Source organism: Mycteria americana, chromosome 6 (genome assembly GCF_035582795.1).
Source record: "Mycteria americana isolate JAX WOST 10 ecotype Jacksonville Zoo and Gardens chromosome 6, USCA_MyAme_1.0, whole genome shotgun sequence".
NCBI lineage: Eukaryota > Metazoa > Chordata > Aves > Ciconiiformes > Ciconiidae > Mycteria > Mycteria americana.
In genome coordinates this window covers 54,668,362-54,690,804 of record NC_134370.1, presented here as the reverse complement: position 1 = coordinate 54,690,804, position 22,443 = coordinate 54,668,362, and the positions used below count along the sequence as shown (strand labels likewise).

The window sequence follows — 22,443 nt, the reverse complement described above, 5'->3', positions numbered from 1 at the left end:
CTGAATACTCTACTAATACTTATTTGAGCATTTTAATCTCCTCAAAGCAAAGTCTGAGAGACTGTCTGAGAGATATTTTCCACATAGCTCCAGTACTCTACAACCAACTTGTGCTTTAGAGGAAAGTACAGCAGAAAACAAAGTGAGGTTATAATGTATAGCTACAGCTCATGAACGGTTTAATGTTTCTTCCACAATCACTCAAATTCTGTTAAAGCTCTTGATAATGTTCTCATAAAAGTATCCAGTCTCTTGCAAAGTCTCATCGAACCTGTTGTTCTTCACCCTAATTCCTTATTATGTAGAAATCACTCGAGGGAAGAAACAAGGGAAGACTGCTCCTTCTGAATTTCTGATTTTGATTTCTGTGAAAGTTTCCACAATTTGAATTTGTGCTGAGCTATATTTAAAGAATTTGTATTTACTCAGATTTAAAGACTAACAATTTCAGATATATCATTTTATAAAACTAATACATCCTATAAAACTAATACATCCAGGACAAACATCGAGATGCTGAACACATGAAGACCATTGCTTGATTTCACATTGAGAGACATACTTCAGACCCAAAATACACAACTAGTTTGAAACTAATGAGAAACAGTTCAAGAAGAGTCACACAGTAATTATACTGGTATCTCCCAGAACAAGATCTCACCGATTTTACTTTATTAAAAAAAAAAAAAAAAAAAATTGCTTCCAATACTACCTAGAAAACCTAAGGATTCTGCAGTGTAGTTCTACTACAAAATTAAAACTGCATAGTTGTAAGTTCTGTTTATATATAGCAGAAATACTTGTTTCTTCTGTCGCTTTACTGGTCACTCATACCTATCATAAATAAAAAGCCATCCAAGTAATACCACCTTTGTCTAACAAAAGAAATGTTTTTATTTACTGTTCGCGTCTTGCTCATCAGAAAGACAGCAAGACTAATTGACACATGATATGCTGTTTATATTAAAAAAAAATATCAATCCACACCTAACCAAAATTGTGAAAAGTTAGTTACGAGATTTTTGTGTATTTGCTGTCAATTTAAAAGACATAGTTTCTACCTTTCTTCTTTGTGCCTACCTACAATACTTTATCTTATAGCACTGAAGGTTTGGATATAGTTACCTGAAGGGGCTCCAACCCAAGCCAGACCAAGGACTCCATCATCAAAATCACGGTCTGTAAACACATAGGCCAAGCAATAATCATCATGATTCTGTTCTGAGTTCAGTTCCAGAAACTTTTCCACACCAATATTAGGAAATCTGAAGGGATTGGAAGAGTCCCTCTCATCTACAGTTGTGTTAATCTAAAAGTAAATTGAAACAAACTGTAAGACATGATTCATTTTCACTTCACTTGTAAATACCAGCTAAGAGGCTTACTGTTGTCAATACCTTGTTAGGCTAAATAGTTAAAGATGCTGCTAAAGATTTACAGGCCTTGACAAATTACCACCCCAATATTTGGAAAACCAAGTTCTACAATACATAAAGAATTGCATTTGTGTAGTAAATCCCCACTCTCTTATTTGTTCCTTTTTCCTTTCCATCAGTACCCAAAAGTTTATATTTATCCTCTTAAATCATCACTTTTAGAAGGAACTTGCAACCCAGATAGCCATTATCTATTTCAGTATTAAAGTTCTTGGAGAGCAATACAGTCTATTTGCCACACAGTTAACACTGCTGAAACATTAAGAAGTTGATTCCTAGAAAAATTGACTACAGCTTAATAACAGAATTAGTAGGCTTTTGACAATAAACACTAAACCCAAACCAAATAAATGGGTTAGGGAACCATTTACTGCAGAGACACTTGTGTTAAAAAATAACTAACAATAATGTTACAAGTGAACAGCAACAGGACTTTTGAAAAATACAGCCTCCAAGCAGTATCAGTGAAGCTATAAGTATTTCCAATCCAACTTACTCTTATTCGTTTCACCATGAAGCTGATGTTACGGATTCCTGAGAAATCTGTAGACTGGTAAATTGTGTCAATCGCTTTAACATGGCTGGATATCTGTCAAAAATGAAAGTAGCTACAGTTCAAAGATCTATGCACTACGCTATAGCTAATCTTAAATAGGAAAAACTGCAAGGCCTATACTTTTACATATAAGATATTGTGCAATATGAACTCTAACAGGCCTTTTAAATCAAATGCTGATGGCAAATAATGGAAATAAATCACTGCATAACCTAGTATCTGCATTGCCACCATGCCAGGTAACAGCAAAGTATTTTGCCATTTGCTTTTTTTTTTTAAACACTTAATTCTATCAACTATTCACATACCTGTTTGTGATACTAATTCGATTCATTGCTATGATAAGATAGCACTGTAGTTAAAATTGTATTCAAAGCACCCTATTTCTTTTTTTGAGAAAAACCTCACTCATTGCAGCATTATTCTTTCATTTCTGGTAGAACACAAATGTGAAAAAAACTGATCATTTACCTTTTCCAAGAGCACATAGAAATGCTAACTCATTGAAAACCTGATTTTGAAGGCGACTTCAGAGCTTTGGAAAATGTTATTCAAATTGAATTGCGTATGTACAGTGTGATGAATAAATAGTAAAAGTCAGATTTGCAAGTGGCAGTGAAACTTCAGACTTCAAGAGAAGTATGTTAACATGCTAGTTATATTTTTAGCAAATGATCGGGAAAAAACAACCCCAACTTTTTCCAGTTAATAGTATATTGACAAATGAAAAGCATCTGCCTTTAGTTGCCACTGCTTTTTTTAACCTTCCACTACATCAGACACTACAGGAACAGATCTCAGTGTCATTAGCTCACAGTGTTTTGAACTAAAATTTCTAATGGAAGGCTATGCAAGTGTTAACACAGAGGCTTGGCAGGCTGTCAAACAGAACAGCACTCTTCAGGAAGTATTTTTCTGAGTAAGAATTGAGAAGAGTCAGACTGCAAGTCTTGCTCAGAGGTGCTAAACAAACCACAGCTACCATTATTAACTAAAGGAAGCACAAGTGCCCAGGACTTTTGTCACAAATACATAGCATCTTTTTAGTGAAATTAAAAAAAAGCTGTTTCAATAATGTCAAGATCACTGTTACAAATGAAACAAGACATTCTAAAGCAAATAAGCAATAATATACACAATTAAATTACATGAAATTTATCAGAAATACACAAATAAAGTAAAAGTAGATTGTTTAAAACAAAGGGATTGGAAATACCTGTGCAATTACAGCTTCCCTTGTTCCATAATGCTTGTAGAACAGATGATCAGTCTGAATATACAGCTGACACGTATTTTTTTCAGCCTGAGTGGCACGCTTTTTTCTTAAAAGCTGTGGACCATTGTTCCTAGGCTCTTCAAAAGTCTTCTACATATACACAGGAAATAAATATATTAATTTTGTAGATCTACATGCTGCACTAGATTACCTAAAAATAGCAATGGATTTTTATAAACATACTCCACTAATACAAACACATTTTCATTTTTTTTTCTTTAACCCACAAAGTTTCATGAATCTTGAATTAAACTAAATATGTTATAGCCAGTTTTCAAGTATGCCATCTATTTTTAATGATCTTAGTCAAACCCTTCTATGCATTTCATTTTATATTACAAAAGGCAGTCAATGTGAAATAGCTTTTTTTCATTCATGTGATCTTTGGAATTTTTCTTTTTCATAATCCTTTTCCAAGATGAACAAAGAGTTGTAGATTAGAAAAAAAACACCAGTGTTGTGGGACTTAAATGCACCCTCCCTAACACAAGGTTATTTCACATTGTAATTACCTTATCTACCTCAGCAAACAAAAATACTTAAGCACTTCAGTATGGAACAAATGGTACACTAAACATGAAGTTTAAGTAATGCTCATTAGTCAGAGCAGTATCCGCTAAACACATTTGCCTTCTGATATTCACTGGCTGCTGGCCCACTCTCTCCATGAAGTTTTACAAGTAGATTTTTGGGAAACCATGTTATTGTTACCAATGCTGAATTGTGTACTACTGTTGATAATTTCTGGAGTCACTAAGTTGATGCTGCTATTTAACAAGCCGTATTGCATAGTTTTGTTGCCATATACTTAACTGAGACCACAAAACGATGCCAAAACTTGAAACTGCTCAGAACATAGCTAACACTAAGAGAAACTCAATAATTTAGTGTTGGAAAATGTTGGGGAAAAAAAAATCCAATTTCATGACAAGTGGTGCAAACCTGAAGGCAAAAAAACTGCAGGACTCTAAACAAGCAAGTGCCTTCCATAGACCACTTACCTCCTATTACAGGCAATCTGTAGCATGCTGTAATCCTTCCAATCTTTCAATATTGCTAGTAAGACACTCCCACTCATATCACTTCATTTACCACTGAAAGCACTCAGATACTACAAGTGTGTCGCATTAACATAACCTGAAAATCTAAGTTATTACCCTTGAAGGACTAATATATTACTTAGAGATCAAGGAAATCTTGAAACTCTTCCTTCTCAACTGCAATAAAGTATATTCCTCATCTCGAGCTTGATTTCCACATCCATCTAAAATTCTACTGGTTGAAAAATTTGAGATAATGTAGGATTCACTAAGGCTATGAGCTAGCACATCTATGCTGTAGAAGCAATGAGAAAAAGAATTTAGAAAAATTATGTTAATAAGAAACCTCTAGCAATAATTTAAGTACCTCACAATGTTGAGGGATGAGGACTGACCAAAAGCAAGAGACAACCTACAAGAAACAGGAAGTGATTACACTTATTTCTAATCAACATAATCCATTAGCCTGTGTTGTACCTCTGTTGTTGGTTCTTCTATACCAGTCATCTGGTACTTCTGCATTCTTTCAAATACTGAATGATCTGCACAACCTCCTTGTGGTCCATATTTATGTGGATATTCTAAAAAGAGGAAGGCCAGGTTGAGTTTTCAAATTCCAAGCACAAGTGCAAAATATGGCTGTATCACTGCTACTTATTCAGTTTGTGTCCAATATTGCTCGTGTGGTTTGAGGGAAGTATTCTAAGATTTAAGCTTTATGCAGCTGTCTTTTTTTTCATTAAACATTTCTACTAAGAAACATTCTTAGTTTTACAAGAACAAAACTGACAATTGCTTCTTAACATTGTTTTCTTATAGATAGCAAAATAAAATATGATAAGCAATGTCTAACATAAGAACCAGAGCTATTATTTACACATGTGTACCGATTAGCTTGAACTAACAGCAGCCTTAAAAAAATGGACTCACAATGGAAAATTATTAGAGATCAGGTATACTAAAGAGTGCTTGGATAAGAGAAAGGGTTTTTTTATTCTACTCGGTAAACTAAAACTAAGAAACCTTGCTAACATTCTTAGAGGATTCTGTTACTTTATTCATCTTCCATGAATTTTTTGAAAATTTTTATGTTATGCAACTTAACTACCAATCCATAAGAACTGAACTCTAATAATCCTTGGTTTCAAACTCAACTCTACAATTCTAGAACTATGAGTTTGCTACCAATTTTATTGACAAGGTGAAATGCACGATTCCCATTCTGGAAAGTAAACAATACAATTAAGGATGAGAGATCTGTGTGTATACATATATATGCGCATGTGTAGATTTAAAACTTACAGAATTACAGATTACCAAATTTACAGATATATTTAAAACTTACAGGCAAAGTAAAACAAGACTGAAAAGAAACATTTTCATCACCTCCTTACTATAGCTCACTGTTTAAATTTTAAAGACAAAACTGTAGTACCATCTGGGTACACATCGGTTAAACATGCTCGACATCCAAACTAGCTCAGTGAAAATATCATACAATTGGCTGCTTACCAAGAGTAATTCTTTTAATACTTGTCAATGCAGATCTCATTGCACATGTGAATGTGCTTCACACATATATGGTTAGGTCTTGACTGTTAATACCTATTGGGGATTTGTAAGCAACCTGTACTTGCAGAAGCTTCCTCTGGAGATGAGAAGTGCTGAAGGGAAGAGGTCTTGTCCCTTCAGTTTCTCTGCAGATTGGATCCCATTATAAATTGGTGCCCCAGTAAGAGATAATGGAGTACAGATTATGGGAGCCACATATGTAAATACTTAAGGAACCAGTTTCTGTAGGGCAAACCACAGTTTTACCATCATCTCAACAGGGTGCAGGTTTTGCCAGAAACGTGTAAACTTTACGAAGGTTTGTTGGTTTTTGGGAGTTGTTGGTGGGTTGGGTTTTTATTTTTGTTGGTTCGGTGGGGTTTTTTCTTTGTTTGTTTTTTAAGAAAGTGTGAAGATCCAGAATCAGAGTAAATGGAATAGACACATAGGAGTAGATTTATAAAGTCTAAGACCTGGCACTGAGGACCTAATGTCCACATTATATTCATTTCAGGGGATTTTACCCTGCACTAGCTCTAGTCTGGTTCTGTGGAGTCAAAGTCTGTTAGCAGTTGGAGTACAGTAGATGCACTCTGGTACAGTTTCATCTGACAGTTGCCTTTAATTATCTTTGATTCTCATACCCATTTCCTGCAGTCATACTGTATGATACTGCTAAACTATTTCAATACACTTTGCTTGCTTCAGATTTTCTTGCTATATCATTAGGCTCTCAACTTTGTATTTCAATCATTAAGAGCTGGGGGAAAAATTAAATAGCAAACAGGAATAAAAAGAAAAATCCTTGGCATACAGCTAAAGTTCAGTTCTGAAAAAAACAAATCATTTAATATGAATTTATGCTCCAAAATACCCAAAGACCGGATTCAGTGGATCCACTGATAAGCTTAAAAGGACTGATCAAGAAATAAAAGCAGTCTTCCTACCTTCATTCCTCTCAAACACACACATATTTACAAGTATTTAAAGAGGTCATGTTTAACACTTTTTTTAAAACTAGTTAATGACAAACGTGGCTAATTTAAACATAGTTAACATCATGTTTTTCAAACTGGGTCCTTTTCCAGGTACAAAGTATTTTAGTGCAATCGTAAACTTTGCTTAGTGGGAAAAAACCAGATTTAATAAACATGCTTCTTGGCAAAGCAAGTTTCAGCCTAAGTGTAATTGAAAGATTATAGTTGGGTGTAAAAAATTATCATCTCACTAGCAAATTAATTTTATCTACTGTAAAGGTATCCAACTACAGTATTGTATTTAAAAACTTATTTCCAGTCTGAATTTTGGAGATGCTGCTCCAACATACAACAAAATCACTTTTTCTTTGGTCAACTTTATGCCTACTCTGTTTTGACTAGTGTTTGCCAACAAGATTATGAGATTATCGATACTGTGTGGGAGTTAATTTGTGTTTGGATTCTAATAGGGTTGTTTCTTTAAATTAAAAAGAAAAAAAAACCTTTTGAGAGGTAACTACAATGAATGTGCAGTACTTAGGTTTTTGAAAAAAACCTAAACTTCTGAAGAACTGGTATTTTCCTTTCACTATTTCTATTACAGAAATGTTCATGAAGTACTGTTATTAGAACCCTGCAAGGTTATTTAATTATTTTCTGCATATTAGTTTCCCACATTTCCATTTAACACCACACAAATACCATTTTTGAACTGCTGTCTCACCACATTCCTCCCAGTATGGTTAGCCCTAGCACAATGCCAGAAGAATGAAGAGAGAAAAAGACAAAAAATGCTCTTATGGTAAGCCACCTCACTCAATTTGATTAGCAATGTAGTGGAGCACTGGCTTTGCTATAACCAATATTAAACAAAAAGCACCACTCATTCACTGTTGAGGTCATCCGTACTTTTTCAAATCCTGTTTACTATTACTAGATTGGAGTTAAGAGCAAAGTATTATAGATATGATCCTTCCCTTCTCCACCACCTTTTTTCCCTCCCACCATAGTATAAAAAAAAAAATTCTACTATATTTAATCTAACTAAAATTCTCATTACCCACTACCTGATTTCACACTGCCGACCACTTATCTCTGCAACAAAAGCATGTTACATAAGGGCAGAGTAATGGACAATACTGTCTCACCATCAGCACACTTCATCTACATAAAACCATTGTGATTTTAAAGCAGCTCCTGCAGGTGGTAACTGCAGGAATCCACAGAAATTAACTGGAAACATGACTGCACAGCATATTTTGCACCAGCACAAAATGCCATTTTCTGCTATCACCACACTTCTATTCATACTCTGTGGCATTGTGACAACTGACAGACTAGTACTAGAAATAAATGCTCTCAGTGCATTACACAAAATAAGCAGTCTTTCCTCTATATCTTGTTTCCCAAAAAGGTTAGGAAATCCCTTAATACATTTTTAATACTGAATGCCTGCAATTCAAACAAATATTTCTCACTTCAAAAGTAATAATCTAGTAAGAAACCCTTTAAAAGCACAACAGTTAAAATTATAAAGAATTGAACATGAAACAGTCTGCAACAGCAATTGCCAAGGTTTTGCATGTGCTGGAAAAGACAAATCTCCCACGGACAGATTTGAATCCACCCTGCTAAACACAGGAGGCAGGTAACAGAGGATAGTTTACTTTGGAACCACGTCTAGCTTACAGAGAAAGTTGCATACAAAGCCTTCTTTTGATAAGTGCTGCATTACCCCCAAACCATGAAGGCACTGTTCCCTCTTCCTCTTTTGAGACTTCCTCTTTCCACCATCCCCTGCAGCAGTCCCATTTCTAGAGCTAAGCAGGAAGTACATGGTGTCAGATGACTTGGACAGTTTTGGCCCACATCACAGAAGTCTGGTCCATGCTCTTGTGATGCTTTTAAATGCTTTGAGAGGTAAAGCCTTCTGCCAGCTCTATGGGATCAACAGCTTCTTCGTCTATCCCTACCACAACGCTGTGAGAATTGATCAAAACACATGCCTTTACCACAAAATGATTGCTTACGGTGAATGCAGAGCTGAGGAAAAACTAGAAGCCTACTTTCCGTCAGATCTATAAAAGAAGAGCTTAATTGCAGGATCAATTCTCTAACTAGAGAAGATCCTCAGGCAAAACAAACACTTGAATTTTCTTTTGCCATATTGTCCGGTTTCCCATTTTCCACTTTCAATTTTTTTACATCTTGACAGAATGTTAAAAAATAGTAAACAGTAATAATAAGCCTAAAAAACCGACAAAAAATCTTGTCATTTCATACTTTCTGACAACAATAACTTATTCTAACTAGATGGCAGATCATTATTAATGATATATACAACTACAGATGCTCAAAATAATAATTTTCTTCCTTTTAAAAAAGGTACTACCTACCACAAAGAGATTCCTGATCACATGACTTTTTTTCTTCTACTTGTCAGTAAATAGTATGATCTGTGAAGCATTTAGCTTAACTGCTTAATGGATACTGGATTTAGGCATCTGGGGCAAGGATATGACATCAAGCTTCCATTAAAAATGATGAAAATTCAGTTCTTCAACAGCCACAGAGATTTGCCCAATACCAGCAAACGCAATAGTGTCAGAACAAAATTCAAATTTAAGCAGATACAAAAAAACCCCACTTATTACAGATTTCATTCTAAGCACACTGTGCTCCCATGACAACTGCCAAGTAGACCTTCATTATTAAATCGACAACCACAATATGAAAAAAATAAACCAAATTCTCACTAATAATACATAGTTTGTAATGGTCAGTTTATTCAGCAGATAGGGCTTTGCAAAATTACAAAATACTTCACTTTCTGTTCTCAGTTGTATAGTTCTTCCAAGACCATAAGGACAATTAAAGGACCATGTTCATTTTCCTGAAGGTCTGAACAGGGTTTTCCTGTCTACTGTTGATCTGAGGAAATACCGATTTTGTATCTTACAGTATGAACTCAGGGATACATTTGAAGCATATATGATTTAAATAAAGTAAATATAGTTCCAATGAAATCCTAACCCTTAAAGAAAAGTTTCCAAAGTATTTTAATGAAAATACCAATTTGCATCTTTCTAGCACTAAATTATAAAACAGTTTGATCAAGAGTGGTTTAGAAACTAAAATCATTCAACTTGTGTTTGGAGTCATGAATAGAAGGCTGCCTTCCACTGGTCACCACATCCACTGTAACAAAAGCTGCCTTATAAAGTTAACAATATAATCCCCATTTACAAACCCCCCTTTTGTTTAACTACTGAATAAGAACTCATTGAGATGCTAATCATATGTTGCATTGTGATTTCTGAAAAGCACTAAAAAGCATATTGTTTCAAAAGGCTGAAACATGAGTGACCAAAAAATATCCCAAATTAAAACAAAGATGACTTCTTCCCCCAGTCTATCCTGAGTTAGAAATGTGACCATTTTTGTTGCTTTTGTCCTGTCTAAGATACTAGTGGTTTGACTCTATTTCACGAGAGTTAGCTTTAGATTAGAGCAATAACAACAGATTTGCATGCTTGTTTTTCTTTTTAAAGCTACTGTAAAGCTTAGCTGTTTTTAGTTGTTGGGGTTTTTCTGGAGCTGCAGTTCAATGCAAAAACAGCTCTCATGAAAGGCAAAAAAATTTTAGCCTCAAAAGCACTATTCAGAAAGTGACAGACGCAGTTGTACACTTCAGATATTTCAGACCACAGAAATCCTAGAGGCATCTAGGATACTAATGAAGAAAGTTAAACTATACAATCAGAATGCATGCACATCAGACTCTGCATTGACAGCAACCAACAGGAGTGGCACATTTTCAAACAGTGCTGCTTAGACTTAGCTCCAGTATGGGCTATTTTCAACCATGCTGAGCAAGCAGCAATGTTAACTCACTTGGTGATTTGGAAGCCATATTGTACTGTTGATTTAATATGGCTCTCGAATAGATTTAGACAATCCCCTCAGATAATCTGATTTTGATTCTAACTGATGGTTTTGATGCACTAGATTCAAGAGGAAAAACAGTGTAAGCCAACATACCATCATCTGAATAATTAAAAAAAACCAAACCATATCCTGCTCCCGTTCACTTTAATAAGACATCAATATGAACCAATTTCATCATTAGCTTTTTCCAGCTGTCAAGTGGTCCATTTACTCCTCCAACAGAGACCACTTCTAGTGGTCTCTAGCACTAGTAACTTTCACAAATTACTAGTAGCAACTTGTGAATAGCAATAGTAACTTTCACAAAATCAAATTATCTGCTTCTTAAAGGTACAGTTCTATTTCTGTCATTAGTTGATAACACTGAAGAGAGTATTTTTAGTCACCCACTATTTACAGCATAAGGAACTGGGACATGAGACAATCTTCTTGCTTGTCTCGCCCCTTGGAAACTGGGCAAACCACTTCACTGCCTTATGTCCCTTTACTTCCCTCCTCCCCCTCTTTTCTACAACAGGGTTAATAAACTGACTTATTTACACAAAGTGCTATGTAAGTGGTAGTCCAGTATTCCCACTATCAAGCAGCAAATTGAACTGTTCAGCGAGACCTATAAAACATACCAAAGAATTTAGAAGTATGTACAAATTATTAACAGAAATGTTGTTATAAAAGACATATCTTATGGTTTCACACCAGGCTTCTGTTTTTTTTTTTATCACTTTTCCCCACTACTCTTCTGTTACAGGGTTTGCTGCTGCAATACTCCAACAGCAGCTAGCAAGGTGAACTGCTTTCTCAGACTTTCACCTGCAATGGTCTGTAGAGCTCAAAATTAAACACATGCTGCAAAGTCTCTGAGAATCAAAAGCATTATATGGAACGCTATCCTATAAAGTTACTTTATTCTCAAATATGGTTCTTGTAAGCACCAGGAAGATATACATTTAGTGAGTCAGAAAACAAGTGTAGCTCACAATGTACATAAAATTCAGTAACTGCATTCATTCAGAAGCTCTTTAAAATTATGCAACTTCTATTTGATTTTGGGTTACTAATCATACTTACAGAATGGGGTAACAGGAATGACAAACATATCTGCTAGCTCACAGCAATTTTCACATACTCAAAGACAGCACACATACTGCCACTGAATGTAAGATACAGCTGTATTCCAGAAGCTTTACTCAATTAGAAAAAACAAACAAAATTTGCTGAGTTTTTAGCAGAGAAAGATAATTTCTCTTCACTGCATTCATGCAAGAGAAGTAACCAGAGAGAGTATTATGCAATAACCCTGTGTTTTTCACTGGCTTACAGCACAAAGAAAATTATAATATATAAAACCAAATCACAACCAGAGATTTTCCTCATCTATGTTCCTATTTTTGACATTTCTTTTCACAATACAGTCTCATTATGATATACTTTGAAAATGATTTATACATGTATCATTGTGACAGTGGTTCAAGTCATTTCTAGTGACCTAACCCAAGACTCTCCATCCAATTCCAAATGAGATTTCAAACTCCAGTCTTCTAGGATTTGCACAATGGCCCAATGGGACAAGTTTTTAAATGAAGTTATAATTTAAATTGATTTTGAAGCAAGACTGAAGTCCTACATAAAGTTAGCTTGCAACACACAACTTGTTAGCTTCAATAACCAAAAGTTAAAGTGACTCTCTCCCAACATCTACTTGGAAGGATTGAAACTTGGAATCATAACTTTATTGCAGTATTTTTGGGGTTCAGCATAAAGTTATTTAAACATCAAATAAAACTGATTTTTATTACAGCTGAAGACCGATCATACATAAAAAGGCAGGTAGAGTGCAGGAGAACTCTGATGCATGAGTTCTGAAGTTGTAAGAGTCTTCCATGGTACCTTCTCATCCTTCTGGGCATTTACAACTAAAGCTAAACTACTGGGGCTATACTCTTCAAATTCAAGTAGTATTCTCTGTACATTTCCATCAGGTGCTGTGTAAAATGGGACATATTGGGTGCCACTACATCTTCTAAAGAGCTCTCTGAAGGCATCTGTGACCTATACATGCAGGGGAAACTTATTTCCCACAAGTACCACCTTCACTAGATGTAGGTAAACGCTTAGTGACTTGAACTTTAATTATCCTTTATTTTGCAGATCACAGAAGAACAATCAGTATAGAGCATTTTAAGAATGCATTTTTCAAAATAAACCTTATAAGCAGTGTATTTTCTACTCAATAGATACACTTAAGCCTGACTGCTAAGGATTTCTTAAAATGGCAGAAATAGGAAGACTCACTTTGGTTTGCCATAAATCTCTTTCACACCATAACTCTCTATGAATCACTTCAGGACAGCATGATTCACAGTATCATATGCAAGCCGAAGTCTCATTTGATGCTTACAAATTACTTACAGTTTTTGACATTTAATAAAAAAAAAATTTTATCTGTAGCACAAAATGGAAGTACTCACTGATATCATCTTCATGATAAATTACAGAGTGGAACGGTAGAGTTTTGTCCTTAATATATCTCTCTGCTGGCTCAATATAAAAGGTCCCACTGTGAGTTTGGATGAATCCTTCAAATTTTCCATCAATAACAGACCCATGGCTAAGACTTCCCTGCTCACCTGTTAAGGGAAAAAGTGCATTAGGTTTTTTTATTCCTTTCTAAAAGCTTTCAGTCCTGTGCAAACTTCAAGCATACACACTACCCAAGGTGTTAAGCAGACAATGCTAAAGCATGATACTTGCATAATTATCCTGATCATGCACCAGTTCCCAACTGCTAAAAACCTATATGAATTATACAGTAATAAGATCCTGGATAACAGCAGTAAGACATTCTTGCAGAAAGTTTCTGTCTGAATTTTTAAGACTGAGATTATTCAACAGTAACACATACAGTTATCCCAAAATCATAGTTACTAAGTTCAATAGCTTCCTAATCAGGTACATAAATGACATGTTTAAAAAGCATGTAATGAAGAATTCAACTCCGTATTTTAAAGCTGTCACATATATAGCATGTAATCCTATATCCAAGTCCTGTCCTTATACATCTGTTCATACAATTATTAAAAAAAAAAAAAATAAATCAGAGCATATACCAAACTTTGAAAGCTTTCAAAGAAAGATTTCCCTATATTGAAGACATCCATTTTTCTCTTCAAGCATAAGCCTCTTAAAACTGTAGCTAGGTTTAAATGTGGGATGGAGTGAATTTGTATTTGAAACATTCACAAGCTGAAAAAGTACAACTGTCAAAGTTTAATCATTGACAGCTATAACAGGCAGCATCCCCAACAAGCCTTTTCCATAAAAAGGATGAAAGATTACTAAAAGAATGTTTACATACTCCCCCATTGAGGAGGGTTCAGAATCACACTATCAAATTATAAGAACTGTATGCATTCTTATCATTAACCAGCACTAATTTCTAATTAACAATTATCAAGAATTTTATAAAGCTCATACACAGTACTGAAATTTGGAAAAAGTATCTTGAAGATATGCCGTACAACTCTTAAGAGAGAACACTAAAAAGTAGAAATAGGTTTTGTAGAACACTAATATTAAAGACATTCGTAAGTGATCCCAGATTTACTTCAGACTATATTCTATTAGAATGTGCATTAATATCCTGAACTTATAAGCCATGTACCTTCAGAAATTTCAGAGTACTTGGAAGGAAGACTTGTGATCTAAATGGTAATAAAGAACCAATAGCAAAGCAGTTTATTTACTCAACTCTAACTTTGTTCACGATCTTCATGACAAGTACAAAGTTGGGTTGAATGAGAAAGATAAAGAGGATTAAACGAAAATGTAGAGTAAGCCCAGTGAGTAGGTTCATGGAGATCCTTTAATCTCATCCCTCAGCAATAAGGAAAGAACCAAAAGCATTTTGTGAAATTATTTCAGAAAAAAGAAAAAGATGCAACAAAAGACACCACACACCTTAAAAGCCCTCTGACCTACTTAAGCCAACTGGTAAATTGGTCTACCTAGATGCATATAAAGTGCTAAGCATGTATACTTCTTTTTGCAGTTTAAGACAGTCACTTCAAGACTGTAGGACATTACTAAAAGATCTTCAGGAAGCAGTTAGATTCCTCTCAGGACCAAACAGACTGTATAAAGAAGGACAGAGTAAGTCTTAATCCTTCTCTTCTTTTCATCTGCTTTTAATTCCTTAATTCTCCTTCCTTTTTAATCAATTTTATCTTTTGTATTTACTGAAATCAGGTATATTACCCTTAACGATGGTAGCTCTATATTCCTTAAGTTCCTTTAAACTAAGAACAGTACCTGATTTTTTTAATGCAGACAGCTTTTTCCTTTTCTTTTTTTTAAATGCATCAGACTTCTATGAAGAGTATGTTCATAAACAGAGTTGAACTTCAAGTTCTATGGATATGAAAATTATTAGGTAAAATACTCATTTGTTAAGTGTGACTCATATAAGAATAAAAGCAGATGGAGTTTAGATGCATTATTAAAGTTTAATAACGAAGACAACCTAATCATACAGATATTAATTTTCCACATATACTATTAAAAAACCTCCTGTTTAAAATGATTGCACTTCAATCCATTTTGAAGTGGTGTACTTACCATAAATGTGTCCAGTGTAAATATGGGAGGTATCATAATCAATTACTTGGTTTGATATTTCTACTTTGAAGTCATCACTAAAAAGAGATGTATCTCTCTTCATTCGAAGGTTGAAGTGTCTAAAGTGAATAAAACAAGATGGTAAATTGGCTTTGAGCTTCAGTTACAAGAGCACTAAGCAAAGTACTTCTAACCAACATTTTTGTGCAATTTGCAGACCCTGTAAAATTTATCTGTAGAAAATGTTTATACTCTACAAGAATTAGACCATAGCCTAGAAGGATTTTCTTAAGCAAGATTATTGTCATGGTTTAATCCCAGCCGGCCACTAAGCCCCACACAGCCACTTGCTCACTTCCCCCCAGTGGGATGGGGGAGAGAATCAGAAGAGTAAAAGTGAGAAAACTCATGGGTTGAGATAAAGACAGTTTAATAGGGAAAGCAAAAGCCGTGCACGCAAGCAAAGCAAAACAAGGAATTCCTTCACTCCTTCCCATGGGCAGGCAGGTGTTCAGCCATCTCCAGGAAAGCAGGGCTCCATCACGTGTAACAGTTACTTGGGAAGACAAAAAGCCATAACTCCAAACATCCCCCCCGTCCTTCTTCTTCCCCCAGCTTTATATGCTGACATTGATGCCATATGGTCTGGAATAGCCCTTTGGTCAGTTGGGGTCATCTGTCCCAGCTGTGTCCCCTCCCAGCTTCTTGTGCCCCCCCAGCCTACTCACTGGTGGGGTGGGGTGAGAAGCAGAAAAGGCCTTGACTCTGTGTAAGCACTGCTCCGCAGTAACTAAAACACCCCTGTGCACTGTTTGCAGCACAAATCCAAAATATAGCCTCATACTAGCTTCTAAGAAGAAAATTAAATCTATCCCAGCCAAAACCAGCACAATTATTTAGATGTTTTTGATACAAGTAGCTAAATGGACAAGATTTAAGCCAGAAAACAGGGTTAGACCTAAATGCATATAATCTGAAATGCTGACTTTGACTATACACTTGTTTTCATTCCTCCAGAAGACATAAATGTGGCTTAAGGGAAAAGGCAACTGTTTTACTTCACAGCACTGTGAAGCAGAAGAGATAGGAACAACTATCAGCTTATTTTACTTAAATGTCAGTGAGAGTAATGTAAATGAAACGTAGGTGAGCTAATTACTGTTTCAACTGAAACTCAAAAAATAAGATGGGCCACAAAATTTAATAAGAATACTTAAACTGGTGGTTACATGCACAACTATGTAAACAACTCTACTCATCAAATGATCTTGTTCAAATTACAACACTACATTCTTTGATGCAAATCCTACTGCTAATCTTTACATGAAACATACTACATTTTCTTTGTACAAAAACAAAAGTTTGGTTCAGTGAAGTCAAGCAACATAAATGAAGTGTTTTAAAATGCCTGACATTAAATGAATTCATACCTGTGACATCTGTTAGCTTGCTTCAGAATTTCATTTGGTATTCTCTTAAGTTTTGTATAAACACATTGTGCAAATACAGATCAGTGAAGCTGTTGAAACTTCAGTCATCTCAATTCTACTCTATTTTCTTCCTATATTTTTCTCTTTCTGCACAATTGTGAAATTGAAGGAATATTATAGTTATGTCACCAATTTGTTACACAAAAAGTAACTCTGATAAGTTGACTACATCTATGTCAGAGTCTTCATCTAAAAAAACGTGACCAGTCCCTCAGTATACACAGTATACTAATGATAGAGCTGACTTTTTATAGTGAAAGCTAGTATCCATTTGTGCTAACAGCAAAATAACCAAAACAATTAAGCACCACAGCGTAAAGTCAATAAATCTAATTACTTTTTAGTACAGTTGAAGCATATACAAAATATATCTTCAGTCTTCACTTGCACATTAAATAATATGACACTACAGTTACAAGTATTTTGAAAAAACTGTACATTAAGATGCAAAATTCAAGATAAAAAAAAAGCCATGCCTACACTTAAAACCTGCTAAGGGCTCTAGTGACTCATGTTGACTATTCTGTAATGCAAACAGTATTTCACAATCAAACTATCTTTATTTATTATTGTTGCCACAGTGTTAATAAAGCTTCAAAGCGAGTATTCTCCTCTGGTGATGCATTAGAGGTATCTACTACAAGGTTATGAAATTCTGAGATGTGGCTGGTAGATGGGGAAGGTTAAACTTCAGCAACTCCCCATGACTCTTGGGCTTTGTGCCAAAACAACCAGTGCTCCTATTATAGTTTTGGTATGGATGTATTTTTTGAGGGCAGATTCTCCTGTTAAAAAGGAAGAAAGAGTTCACTACAGATGCACTTGAGTATTGGAGTCACCAAAGAACACACACCAGCTAGCAGTTAGTAGCTATTCACACCCAGACAGAAAGGCATGTTTTATGATAGATAGATAGTATTTATGATATCACGTAGAGACAAAAAAAAAAAAAAAAAAAGAAGTCGTCTTCAGTTAGTCTCTTTACTAGCTCTGTAAAACTGTGTTTTAGTAACATAGAGGTTCATGAGGACGAGGAGATAACATGAACAACCAGCCCAGAAAAACATCTTAGGACAGAATGCTACATGATTACGCAATACATTTTTCAGGGTGGGAAGACTTTAAGCCACCTTGTGTGGCTCTTCTGGGCAGAAGTTAGAAATGAACAGGCAGAAAAAAAATTAAGACCAGCACTGATAAGAATTTGAAGTTCATTCAAGTACTTCAAGAAGTTCTACTCACTTTGGTTGTAATACACTGCTCAAGGTGTTAATACAGATTTGAACTCCATTTCAGTTTGAGTTTTCCCTGTGACTGAGTTCTCCAAAGTTATTGAGGATGGATCACACTCTCTTCAAGTGCATCTGAACTGAAGTGAAATGACAAGAGATCCTGGATACTTTAGAATAGCTCTCCTCCCTTCTAATATTTGCTAGAGGACTTCTTACCATAAGTCTGTAATTCTGTCTCTGTGATGAACTGAAGTATCTGCTAATCCCAGCAAAAGCACTTATTATGGCTAAAATTACTTTTTCCTGGTGAAAAAGGTAGGTTTTCTGAAAAACTACCTCAATCTATATAGCACTTTTCTCTCAGAAATGCAAAAAAGTTACTTTAAAATTAGATTTTTCTTGTTGTACTCATGTAAGTTTCAAATAAAATTGAGGAGCAATTATTATCTCTAACAGTCAAATGCAGCAGCAGTTTCTTTATCGTTTTGAAGTACGCTATGTAAGACAATGCAGGACTTCTCATATACTAACTCCCATATATGTCACCGGAGTGGGGGTGGGGGGGAAAAAAAGGACTTTATCTCAGAATGAAAGCAAGTAATTTACCAAGTTTAGCCTAAAATAACACAGAGTAGATAGATGAACTAGCCCTAGGCCTCAACTGTGAAGCCATCCAGGGTATCCTTTCCTCAATTGCCAAGTCATCTACATTTTCATCCTTACAAATTAGCGTGACATTCAGCACTGTGCTTCTGTTTGATTACGATTACGATTGTTGACTATCATCTAATCACGCTTTAGGGTCAGTTTTGAGTTTTGCCTGGATGGCCTGCACTACAGGATTGTGCCTTTCGAGGGGCAAGGGGAAGCTCAGTAGAGTCTATGGAAGCTGGGAATGGTTCTTCTTTCTGGGCAGGATACCCTTCCATCAATATTACCCTATCTGTGACTTCAAAACGGACTGTAGAGGTTATATGTACCAAATAAAAAGTTTCACTAGTTTTAAAATTAAGAAGCCTCTATTTATTCTCCTTTCTGCCCTGCCCGCCTCGCCCCCCCCGGTGCCTCTGCACAACAGGTATGAGGCCCTGGAGGTGGAAGGCCAGTCAGTGGAGGATGGGGACGACAGTCTATCTACACCAGAGGTGTCGCCCAGGTCAGAAGAACGTACCTCTCGTCTTACCACCACCTCCACAAGGAAGAGAAGACGGGTTATAGTTGTGGGTGACTCCCTTCTGAAGGGAACCGAGGGTCCGATATGCCGGACGGACCCTCCTCTTAGGGAGGTCTGCTGCCTCCCTGGGGCCCGCATGAAGGATGTCACGAGGGTACTCCCTAGCCTGGCATGGCCCTCAGACTATTACCCTCTACTGCTCTTCCATGTCGGGGGCGATGAGGCTGCAACATGAAGTCCTAGGGCGATCAAAAGAGACTTCAGGGCCTTGGGACGGCTAGTAAGGGACTCTGGAGCACAGGTTATTTTCTCCTCTCTCCTTCCAGTTGTGGGCAGCGACACAAGAAGGAACAGAGGCACCCAATCTATTAACGCATGGCTCCGTGGCTGGTGTCATCGCCATGGATTTGGTTTTTTTGACAACAGGATGGCCTACACAGCACCGGGTTTGCTGGCGTCTGATGGGATTCATCTTTCTCAAAGGGGAAAGAGAATCTTAGCTCAGGAACTTGCAGGGCTTGTTGACAGAGCTTTAAACTAGACTTGAAGGGGGAGGGGGATAATATCAGGCTTGCACGAGGGAAGCTGAGGGACGACGTGCTACGGTTAGAGGGAGCAGGTGCCAACGAGGGCACTTGGCCTGTGTCCCCGAGATGTGCGGGGTACGCTGAGGCACAGCCGAAGTCGAGCGGAGTTGAGCTAGGGGATACTGAGGCAATGGGAGCCAAGAGGGAAACGCCAGTGAAACACCTCAAAGCACGCAAGGGGTGTTCTTCTATGAAGGAGACACGGGTGACAGCCCAGCTGAAGTGCCTCTACACCAATGCACGCAGCATGGGTAACAAGCAGGAGGAGTTGGAAGCCATTGTACATCAGGAAAACTATGATATGGTTGCCATCACAGAAACGTGGTGGGGTGACTTGCACAACTGGAGTGCGGCGATGGATGGCTATAAACTCTTCAGGAGGGATAGGCGAGGCAGGAGAGGTGGTGGGGTAGCCCTATACGTCAAGGAGTGTCTGGATAGTTTAGAGCTCGATGATGGTGATGATAGGGTGGAGTGTCTATGGGTAAGAATCAGGGGGAAGGCCAACAAGGCAGATATTGTGGTGGGAGTCTGTTACAGACCACCCAACCAGGATGAGGAGACAGATGAACTATTCTATAAGCAGCTGGGAGAAGCCTCACGATCGCTAGCCCTTGTTCTTGTGGGGGACTTCAACCTGCCAGATGTCTGCTGGAAATACAGTACAGCAGAGAGGAAAGAGTCTAGGAGGTTCCTGGAGTGTGTCGCAGATAACTTCCTGACGCAGCTGGTGAGTGAGCCAACGAGGGAAGGCACCCCGCTGGACCTCTTGTTCACCAACAGAGAAGGACTTGTGAGCCATGTGATGGTTGGAGGCTGTCTTGGGCAGAGCGATCACAACATGATAGAGTTTTTGATACGTGGAGAAGCGACGAGGGGGGTCAGCAAAACTGCCACCTTAGACTTCCGGAGGGCACACTTCGGCCTGTTTAGGAGACTGGTCAAGAGAGTCCCCTGGGAGGCAGCCCTAAAGGGCAAAGGAGTCCAGGAAGGCTGGACATTCTTTAAGGAGGAAGTCCTAAAGGCACAAGAGCGGGCTGTCCCCAGGTGCCGAAAGATGAGCTGGCGGGGAAGAAGACCAGCCTGGCTGACTAGAGAGCTCTGGCTCGAACTCAGGAAAAAGAGGAGAGTCTATGACCTCTGGAAGAAGGGGCAGGCAACTCAGGAGGACTACAAAGGTGTAGCGAGGCTGTGCAGGGAGAAAATTAGAAGGGCCAAAGCTGAGCTAGAGCTCAGTCTGGCTGCTGCTGTAAAAGACAACAAAAAACACTTCTTCAAATACATTGGCAGCAAAAGGAGAGCTAAGGAGAATCTCCAGCTCCTAGTAGACGGGGGAGGGAACACAGTGACCAAGGATGAGGAAAAGGCTGAGGTACTTAATGCCTTCTTTGCCTCAGTCTTTAATAGCAGGGCCAACTGTTCTCTGGGTACCCAGCCCCTGGAGTTGGAAGATAGGGACGGGAACCAGAATGGAGCCCCCATTATCCAGGGGGAAATGGTGAGTGACCTGCTGCACCACTTAGACACTCACAAGTCTATGGGGCCTGATGAGATCCACCCAAGAGTACTGAAGGAGCTGGCAGAAGAGCTCACCAAGCCCCTTTCCATCATTTACCAGCAATCCTGGCTAACTGGGGAGGTCCCTGCTGACTGGAGATTAGCTAATGTGATGCCCATCTTCAAGAGGGGCCGGAAGGAGGACCCGGGGAACTACAGGCCTGTCAGCCTGACCTCGGTGCCAGGGAAGCTGATGGAGCAAATCATCCTGAGTGCCATCACACGGCATGTAGAGGATAACCAAGGGATCAAGCCCAGCCAGCATGGGTTCAGGAAAGGCAGGTCCTGCTTGACCAACCTGATCTCCTTCTATGACAAGGTGACCCGCCTAGTGGATGAGGGAAAGGCTGTGGATGTTGTCTATCTAGACTTCAGTAAAGCCTTTGACACGGTTTCCCACAGCATTCTCCTGGAGAAACTGGCTGCTCATGGCTTGGACGGGTGTACTCTTTGCTGGGTAAAGAACTGGCTGGATGGCCGGGCCCAAAGAGTGGTGGTGAATGGAGTTTACTCCAGTTGGCAGCTGGTCACAAGCGGTGTTCCCCAGGGCTCGGTGTTGGGGCCAGTTCTGTTTAATATCTTTATCAATGATCTGGACGAAGGGATCGAGTGCACCCTCAGCAAGTTTGCAGATGACACCAAGTTGGGTGGGAGTGTTGATCTCCTCCAAGTTGGGAGGGTAGGCAGGCTCTGCAGAGGTACCTGGACAGGGTGGATCGATGGGCCAAGGTCAATTGTATGAGGTTTAACAAGGCCAAGTGCCGGGTTCTGCACTTGGGCCACAGCAACCCCATGCAACGCTACAGGCTTGGGGAAGAGTGGCTGGAAAGCTGCCCAGCAGAGAAGGACCTGGGGGTGTTGGTTGACAGCCACCTGAATATGAGCCAGCAGTGTGCCCAGGCGGCCAAGAAGGCCAATGGCATCCTGGCTTGTATCAAAAATAGCATGGCCAGCAGGACTAGGGAAGTAATCGTGCCCCTGTACTCGGCACTGGTGAGGCCGCAC

The 22,443-nt window shown here is 38.1% G+C and overlaps 1 protein-coding gene across 1 annotated transcript in view; it reads right to left on the bottom strand.

Annotated features, from left to right (window-relative positions):
- Window positions 1-22,443, bottom strand: part of ADAM10 (ADAM metallopeptidase domain 10) — a 55,337-nt gene that overhangs the window by 10,026 nt on the left and 22,868 nt on the right. The window contains 6 exon segments of the mRNA XM_075505897.1: window positions 1,126-1,309; window positions 1,933-2,025; window positions 3,209-3,358; window positions 4,786-4,889; window positions 13,253-13,411; window positions 15,399-15,517. Coding sequence (XP_075362012.1) covers window positions 1,126-1,309; window positions 1,933-2,025; window positions 3,209-3,358; window positions 4,786-4,889; window positions 13,253-13,411; window positions 15,399-15,517 — 809 coding nt within the window.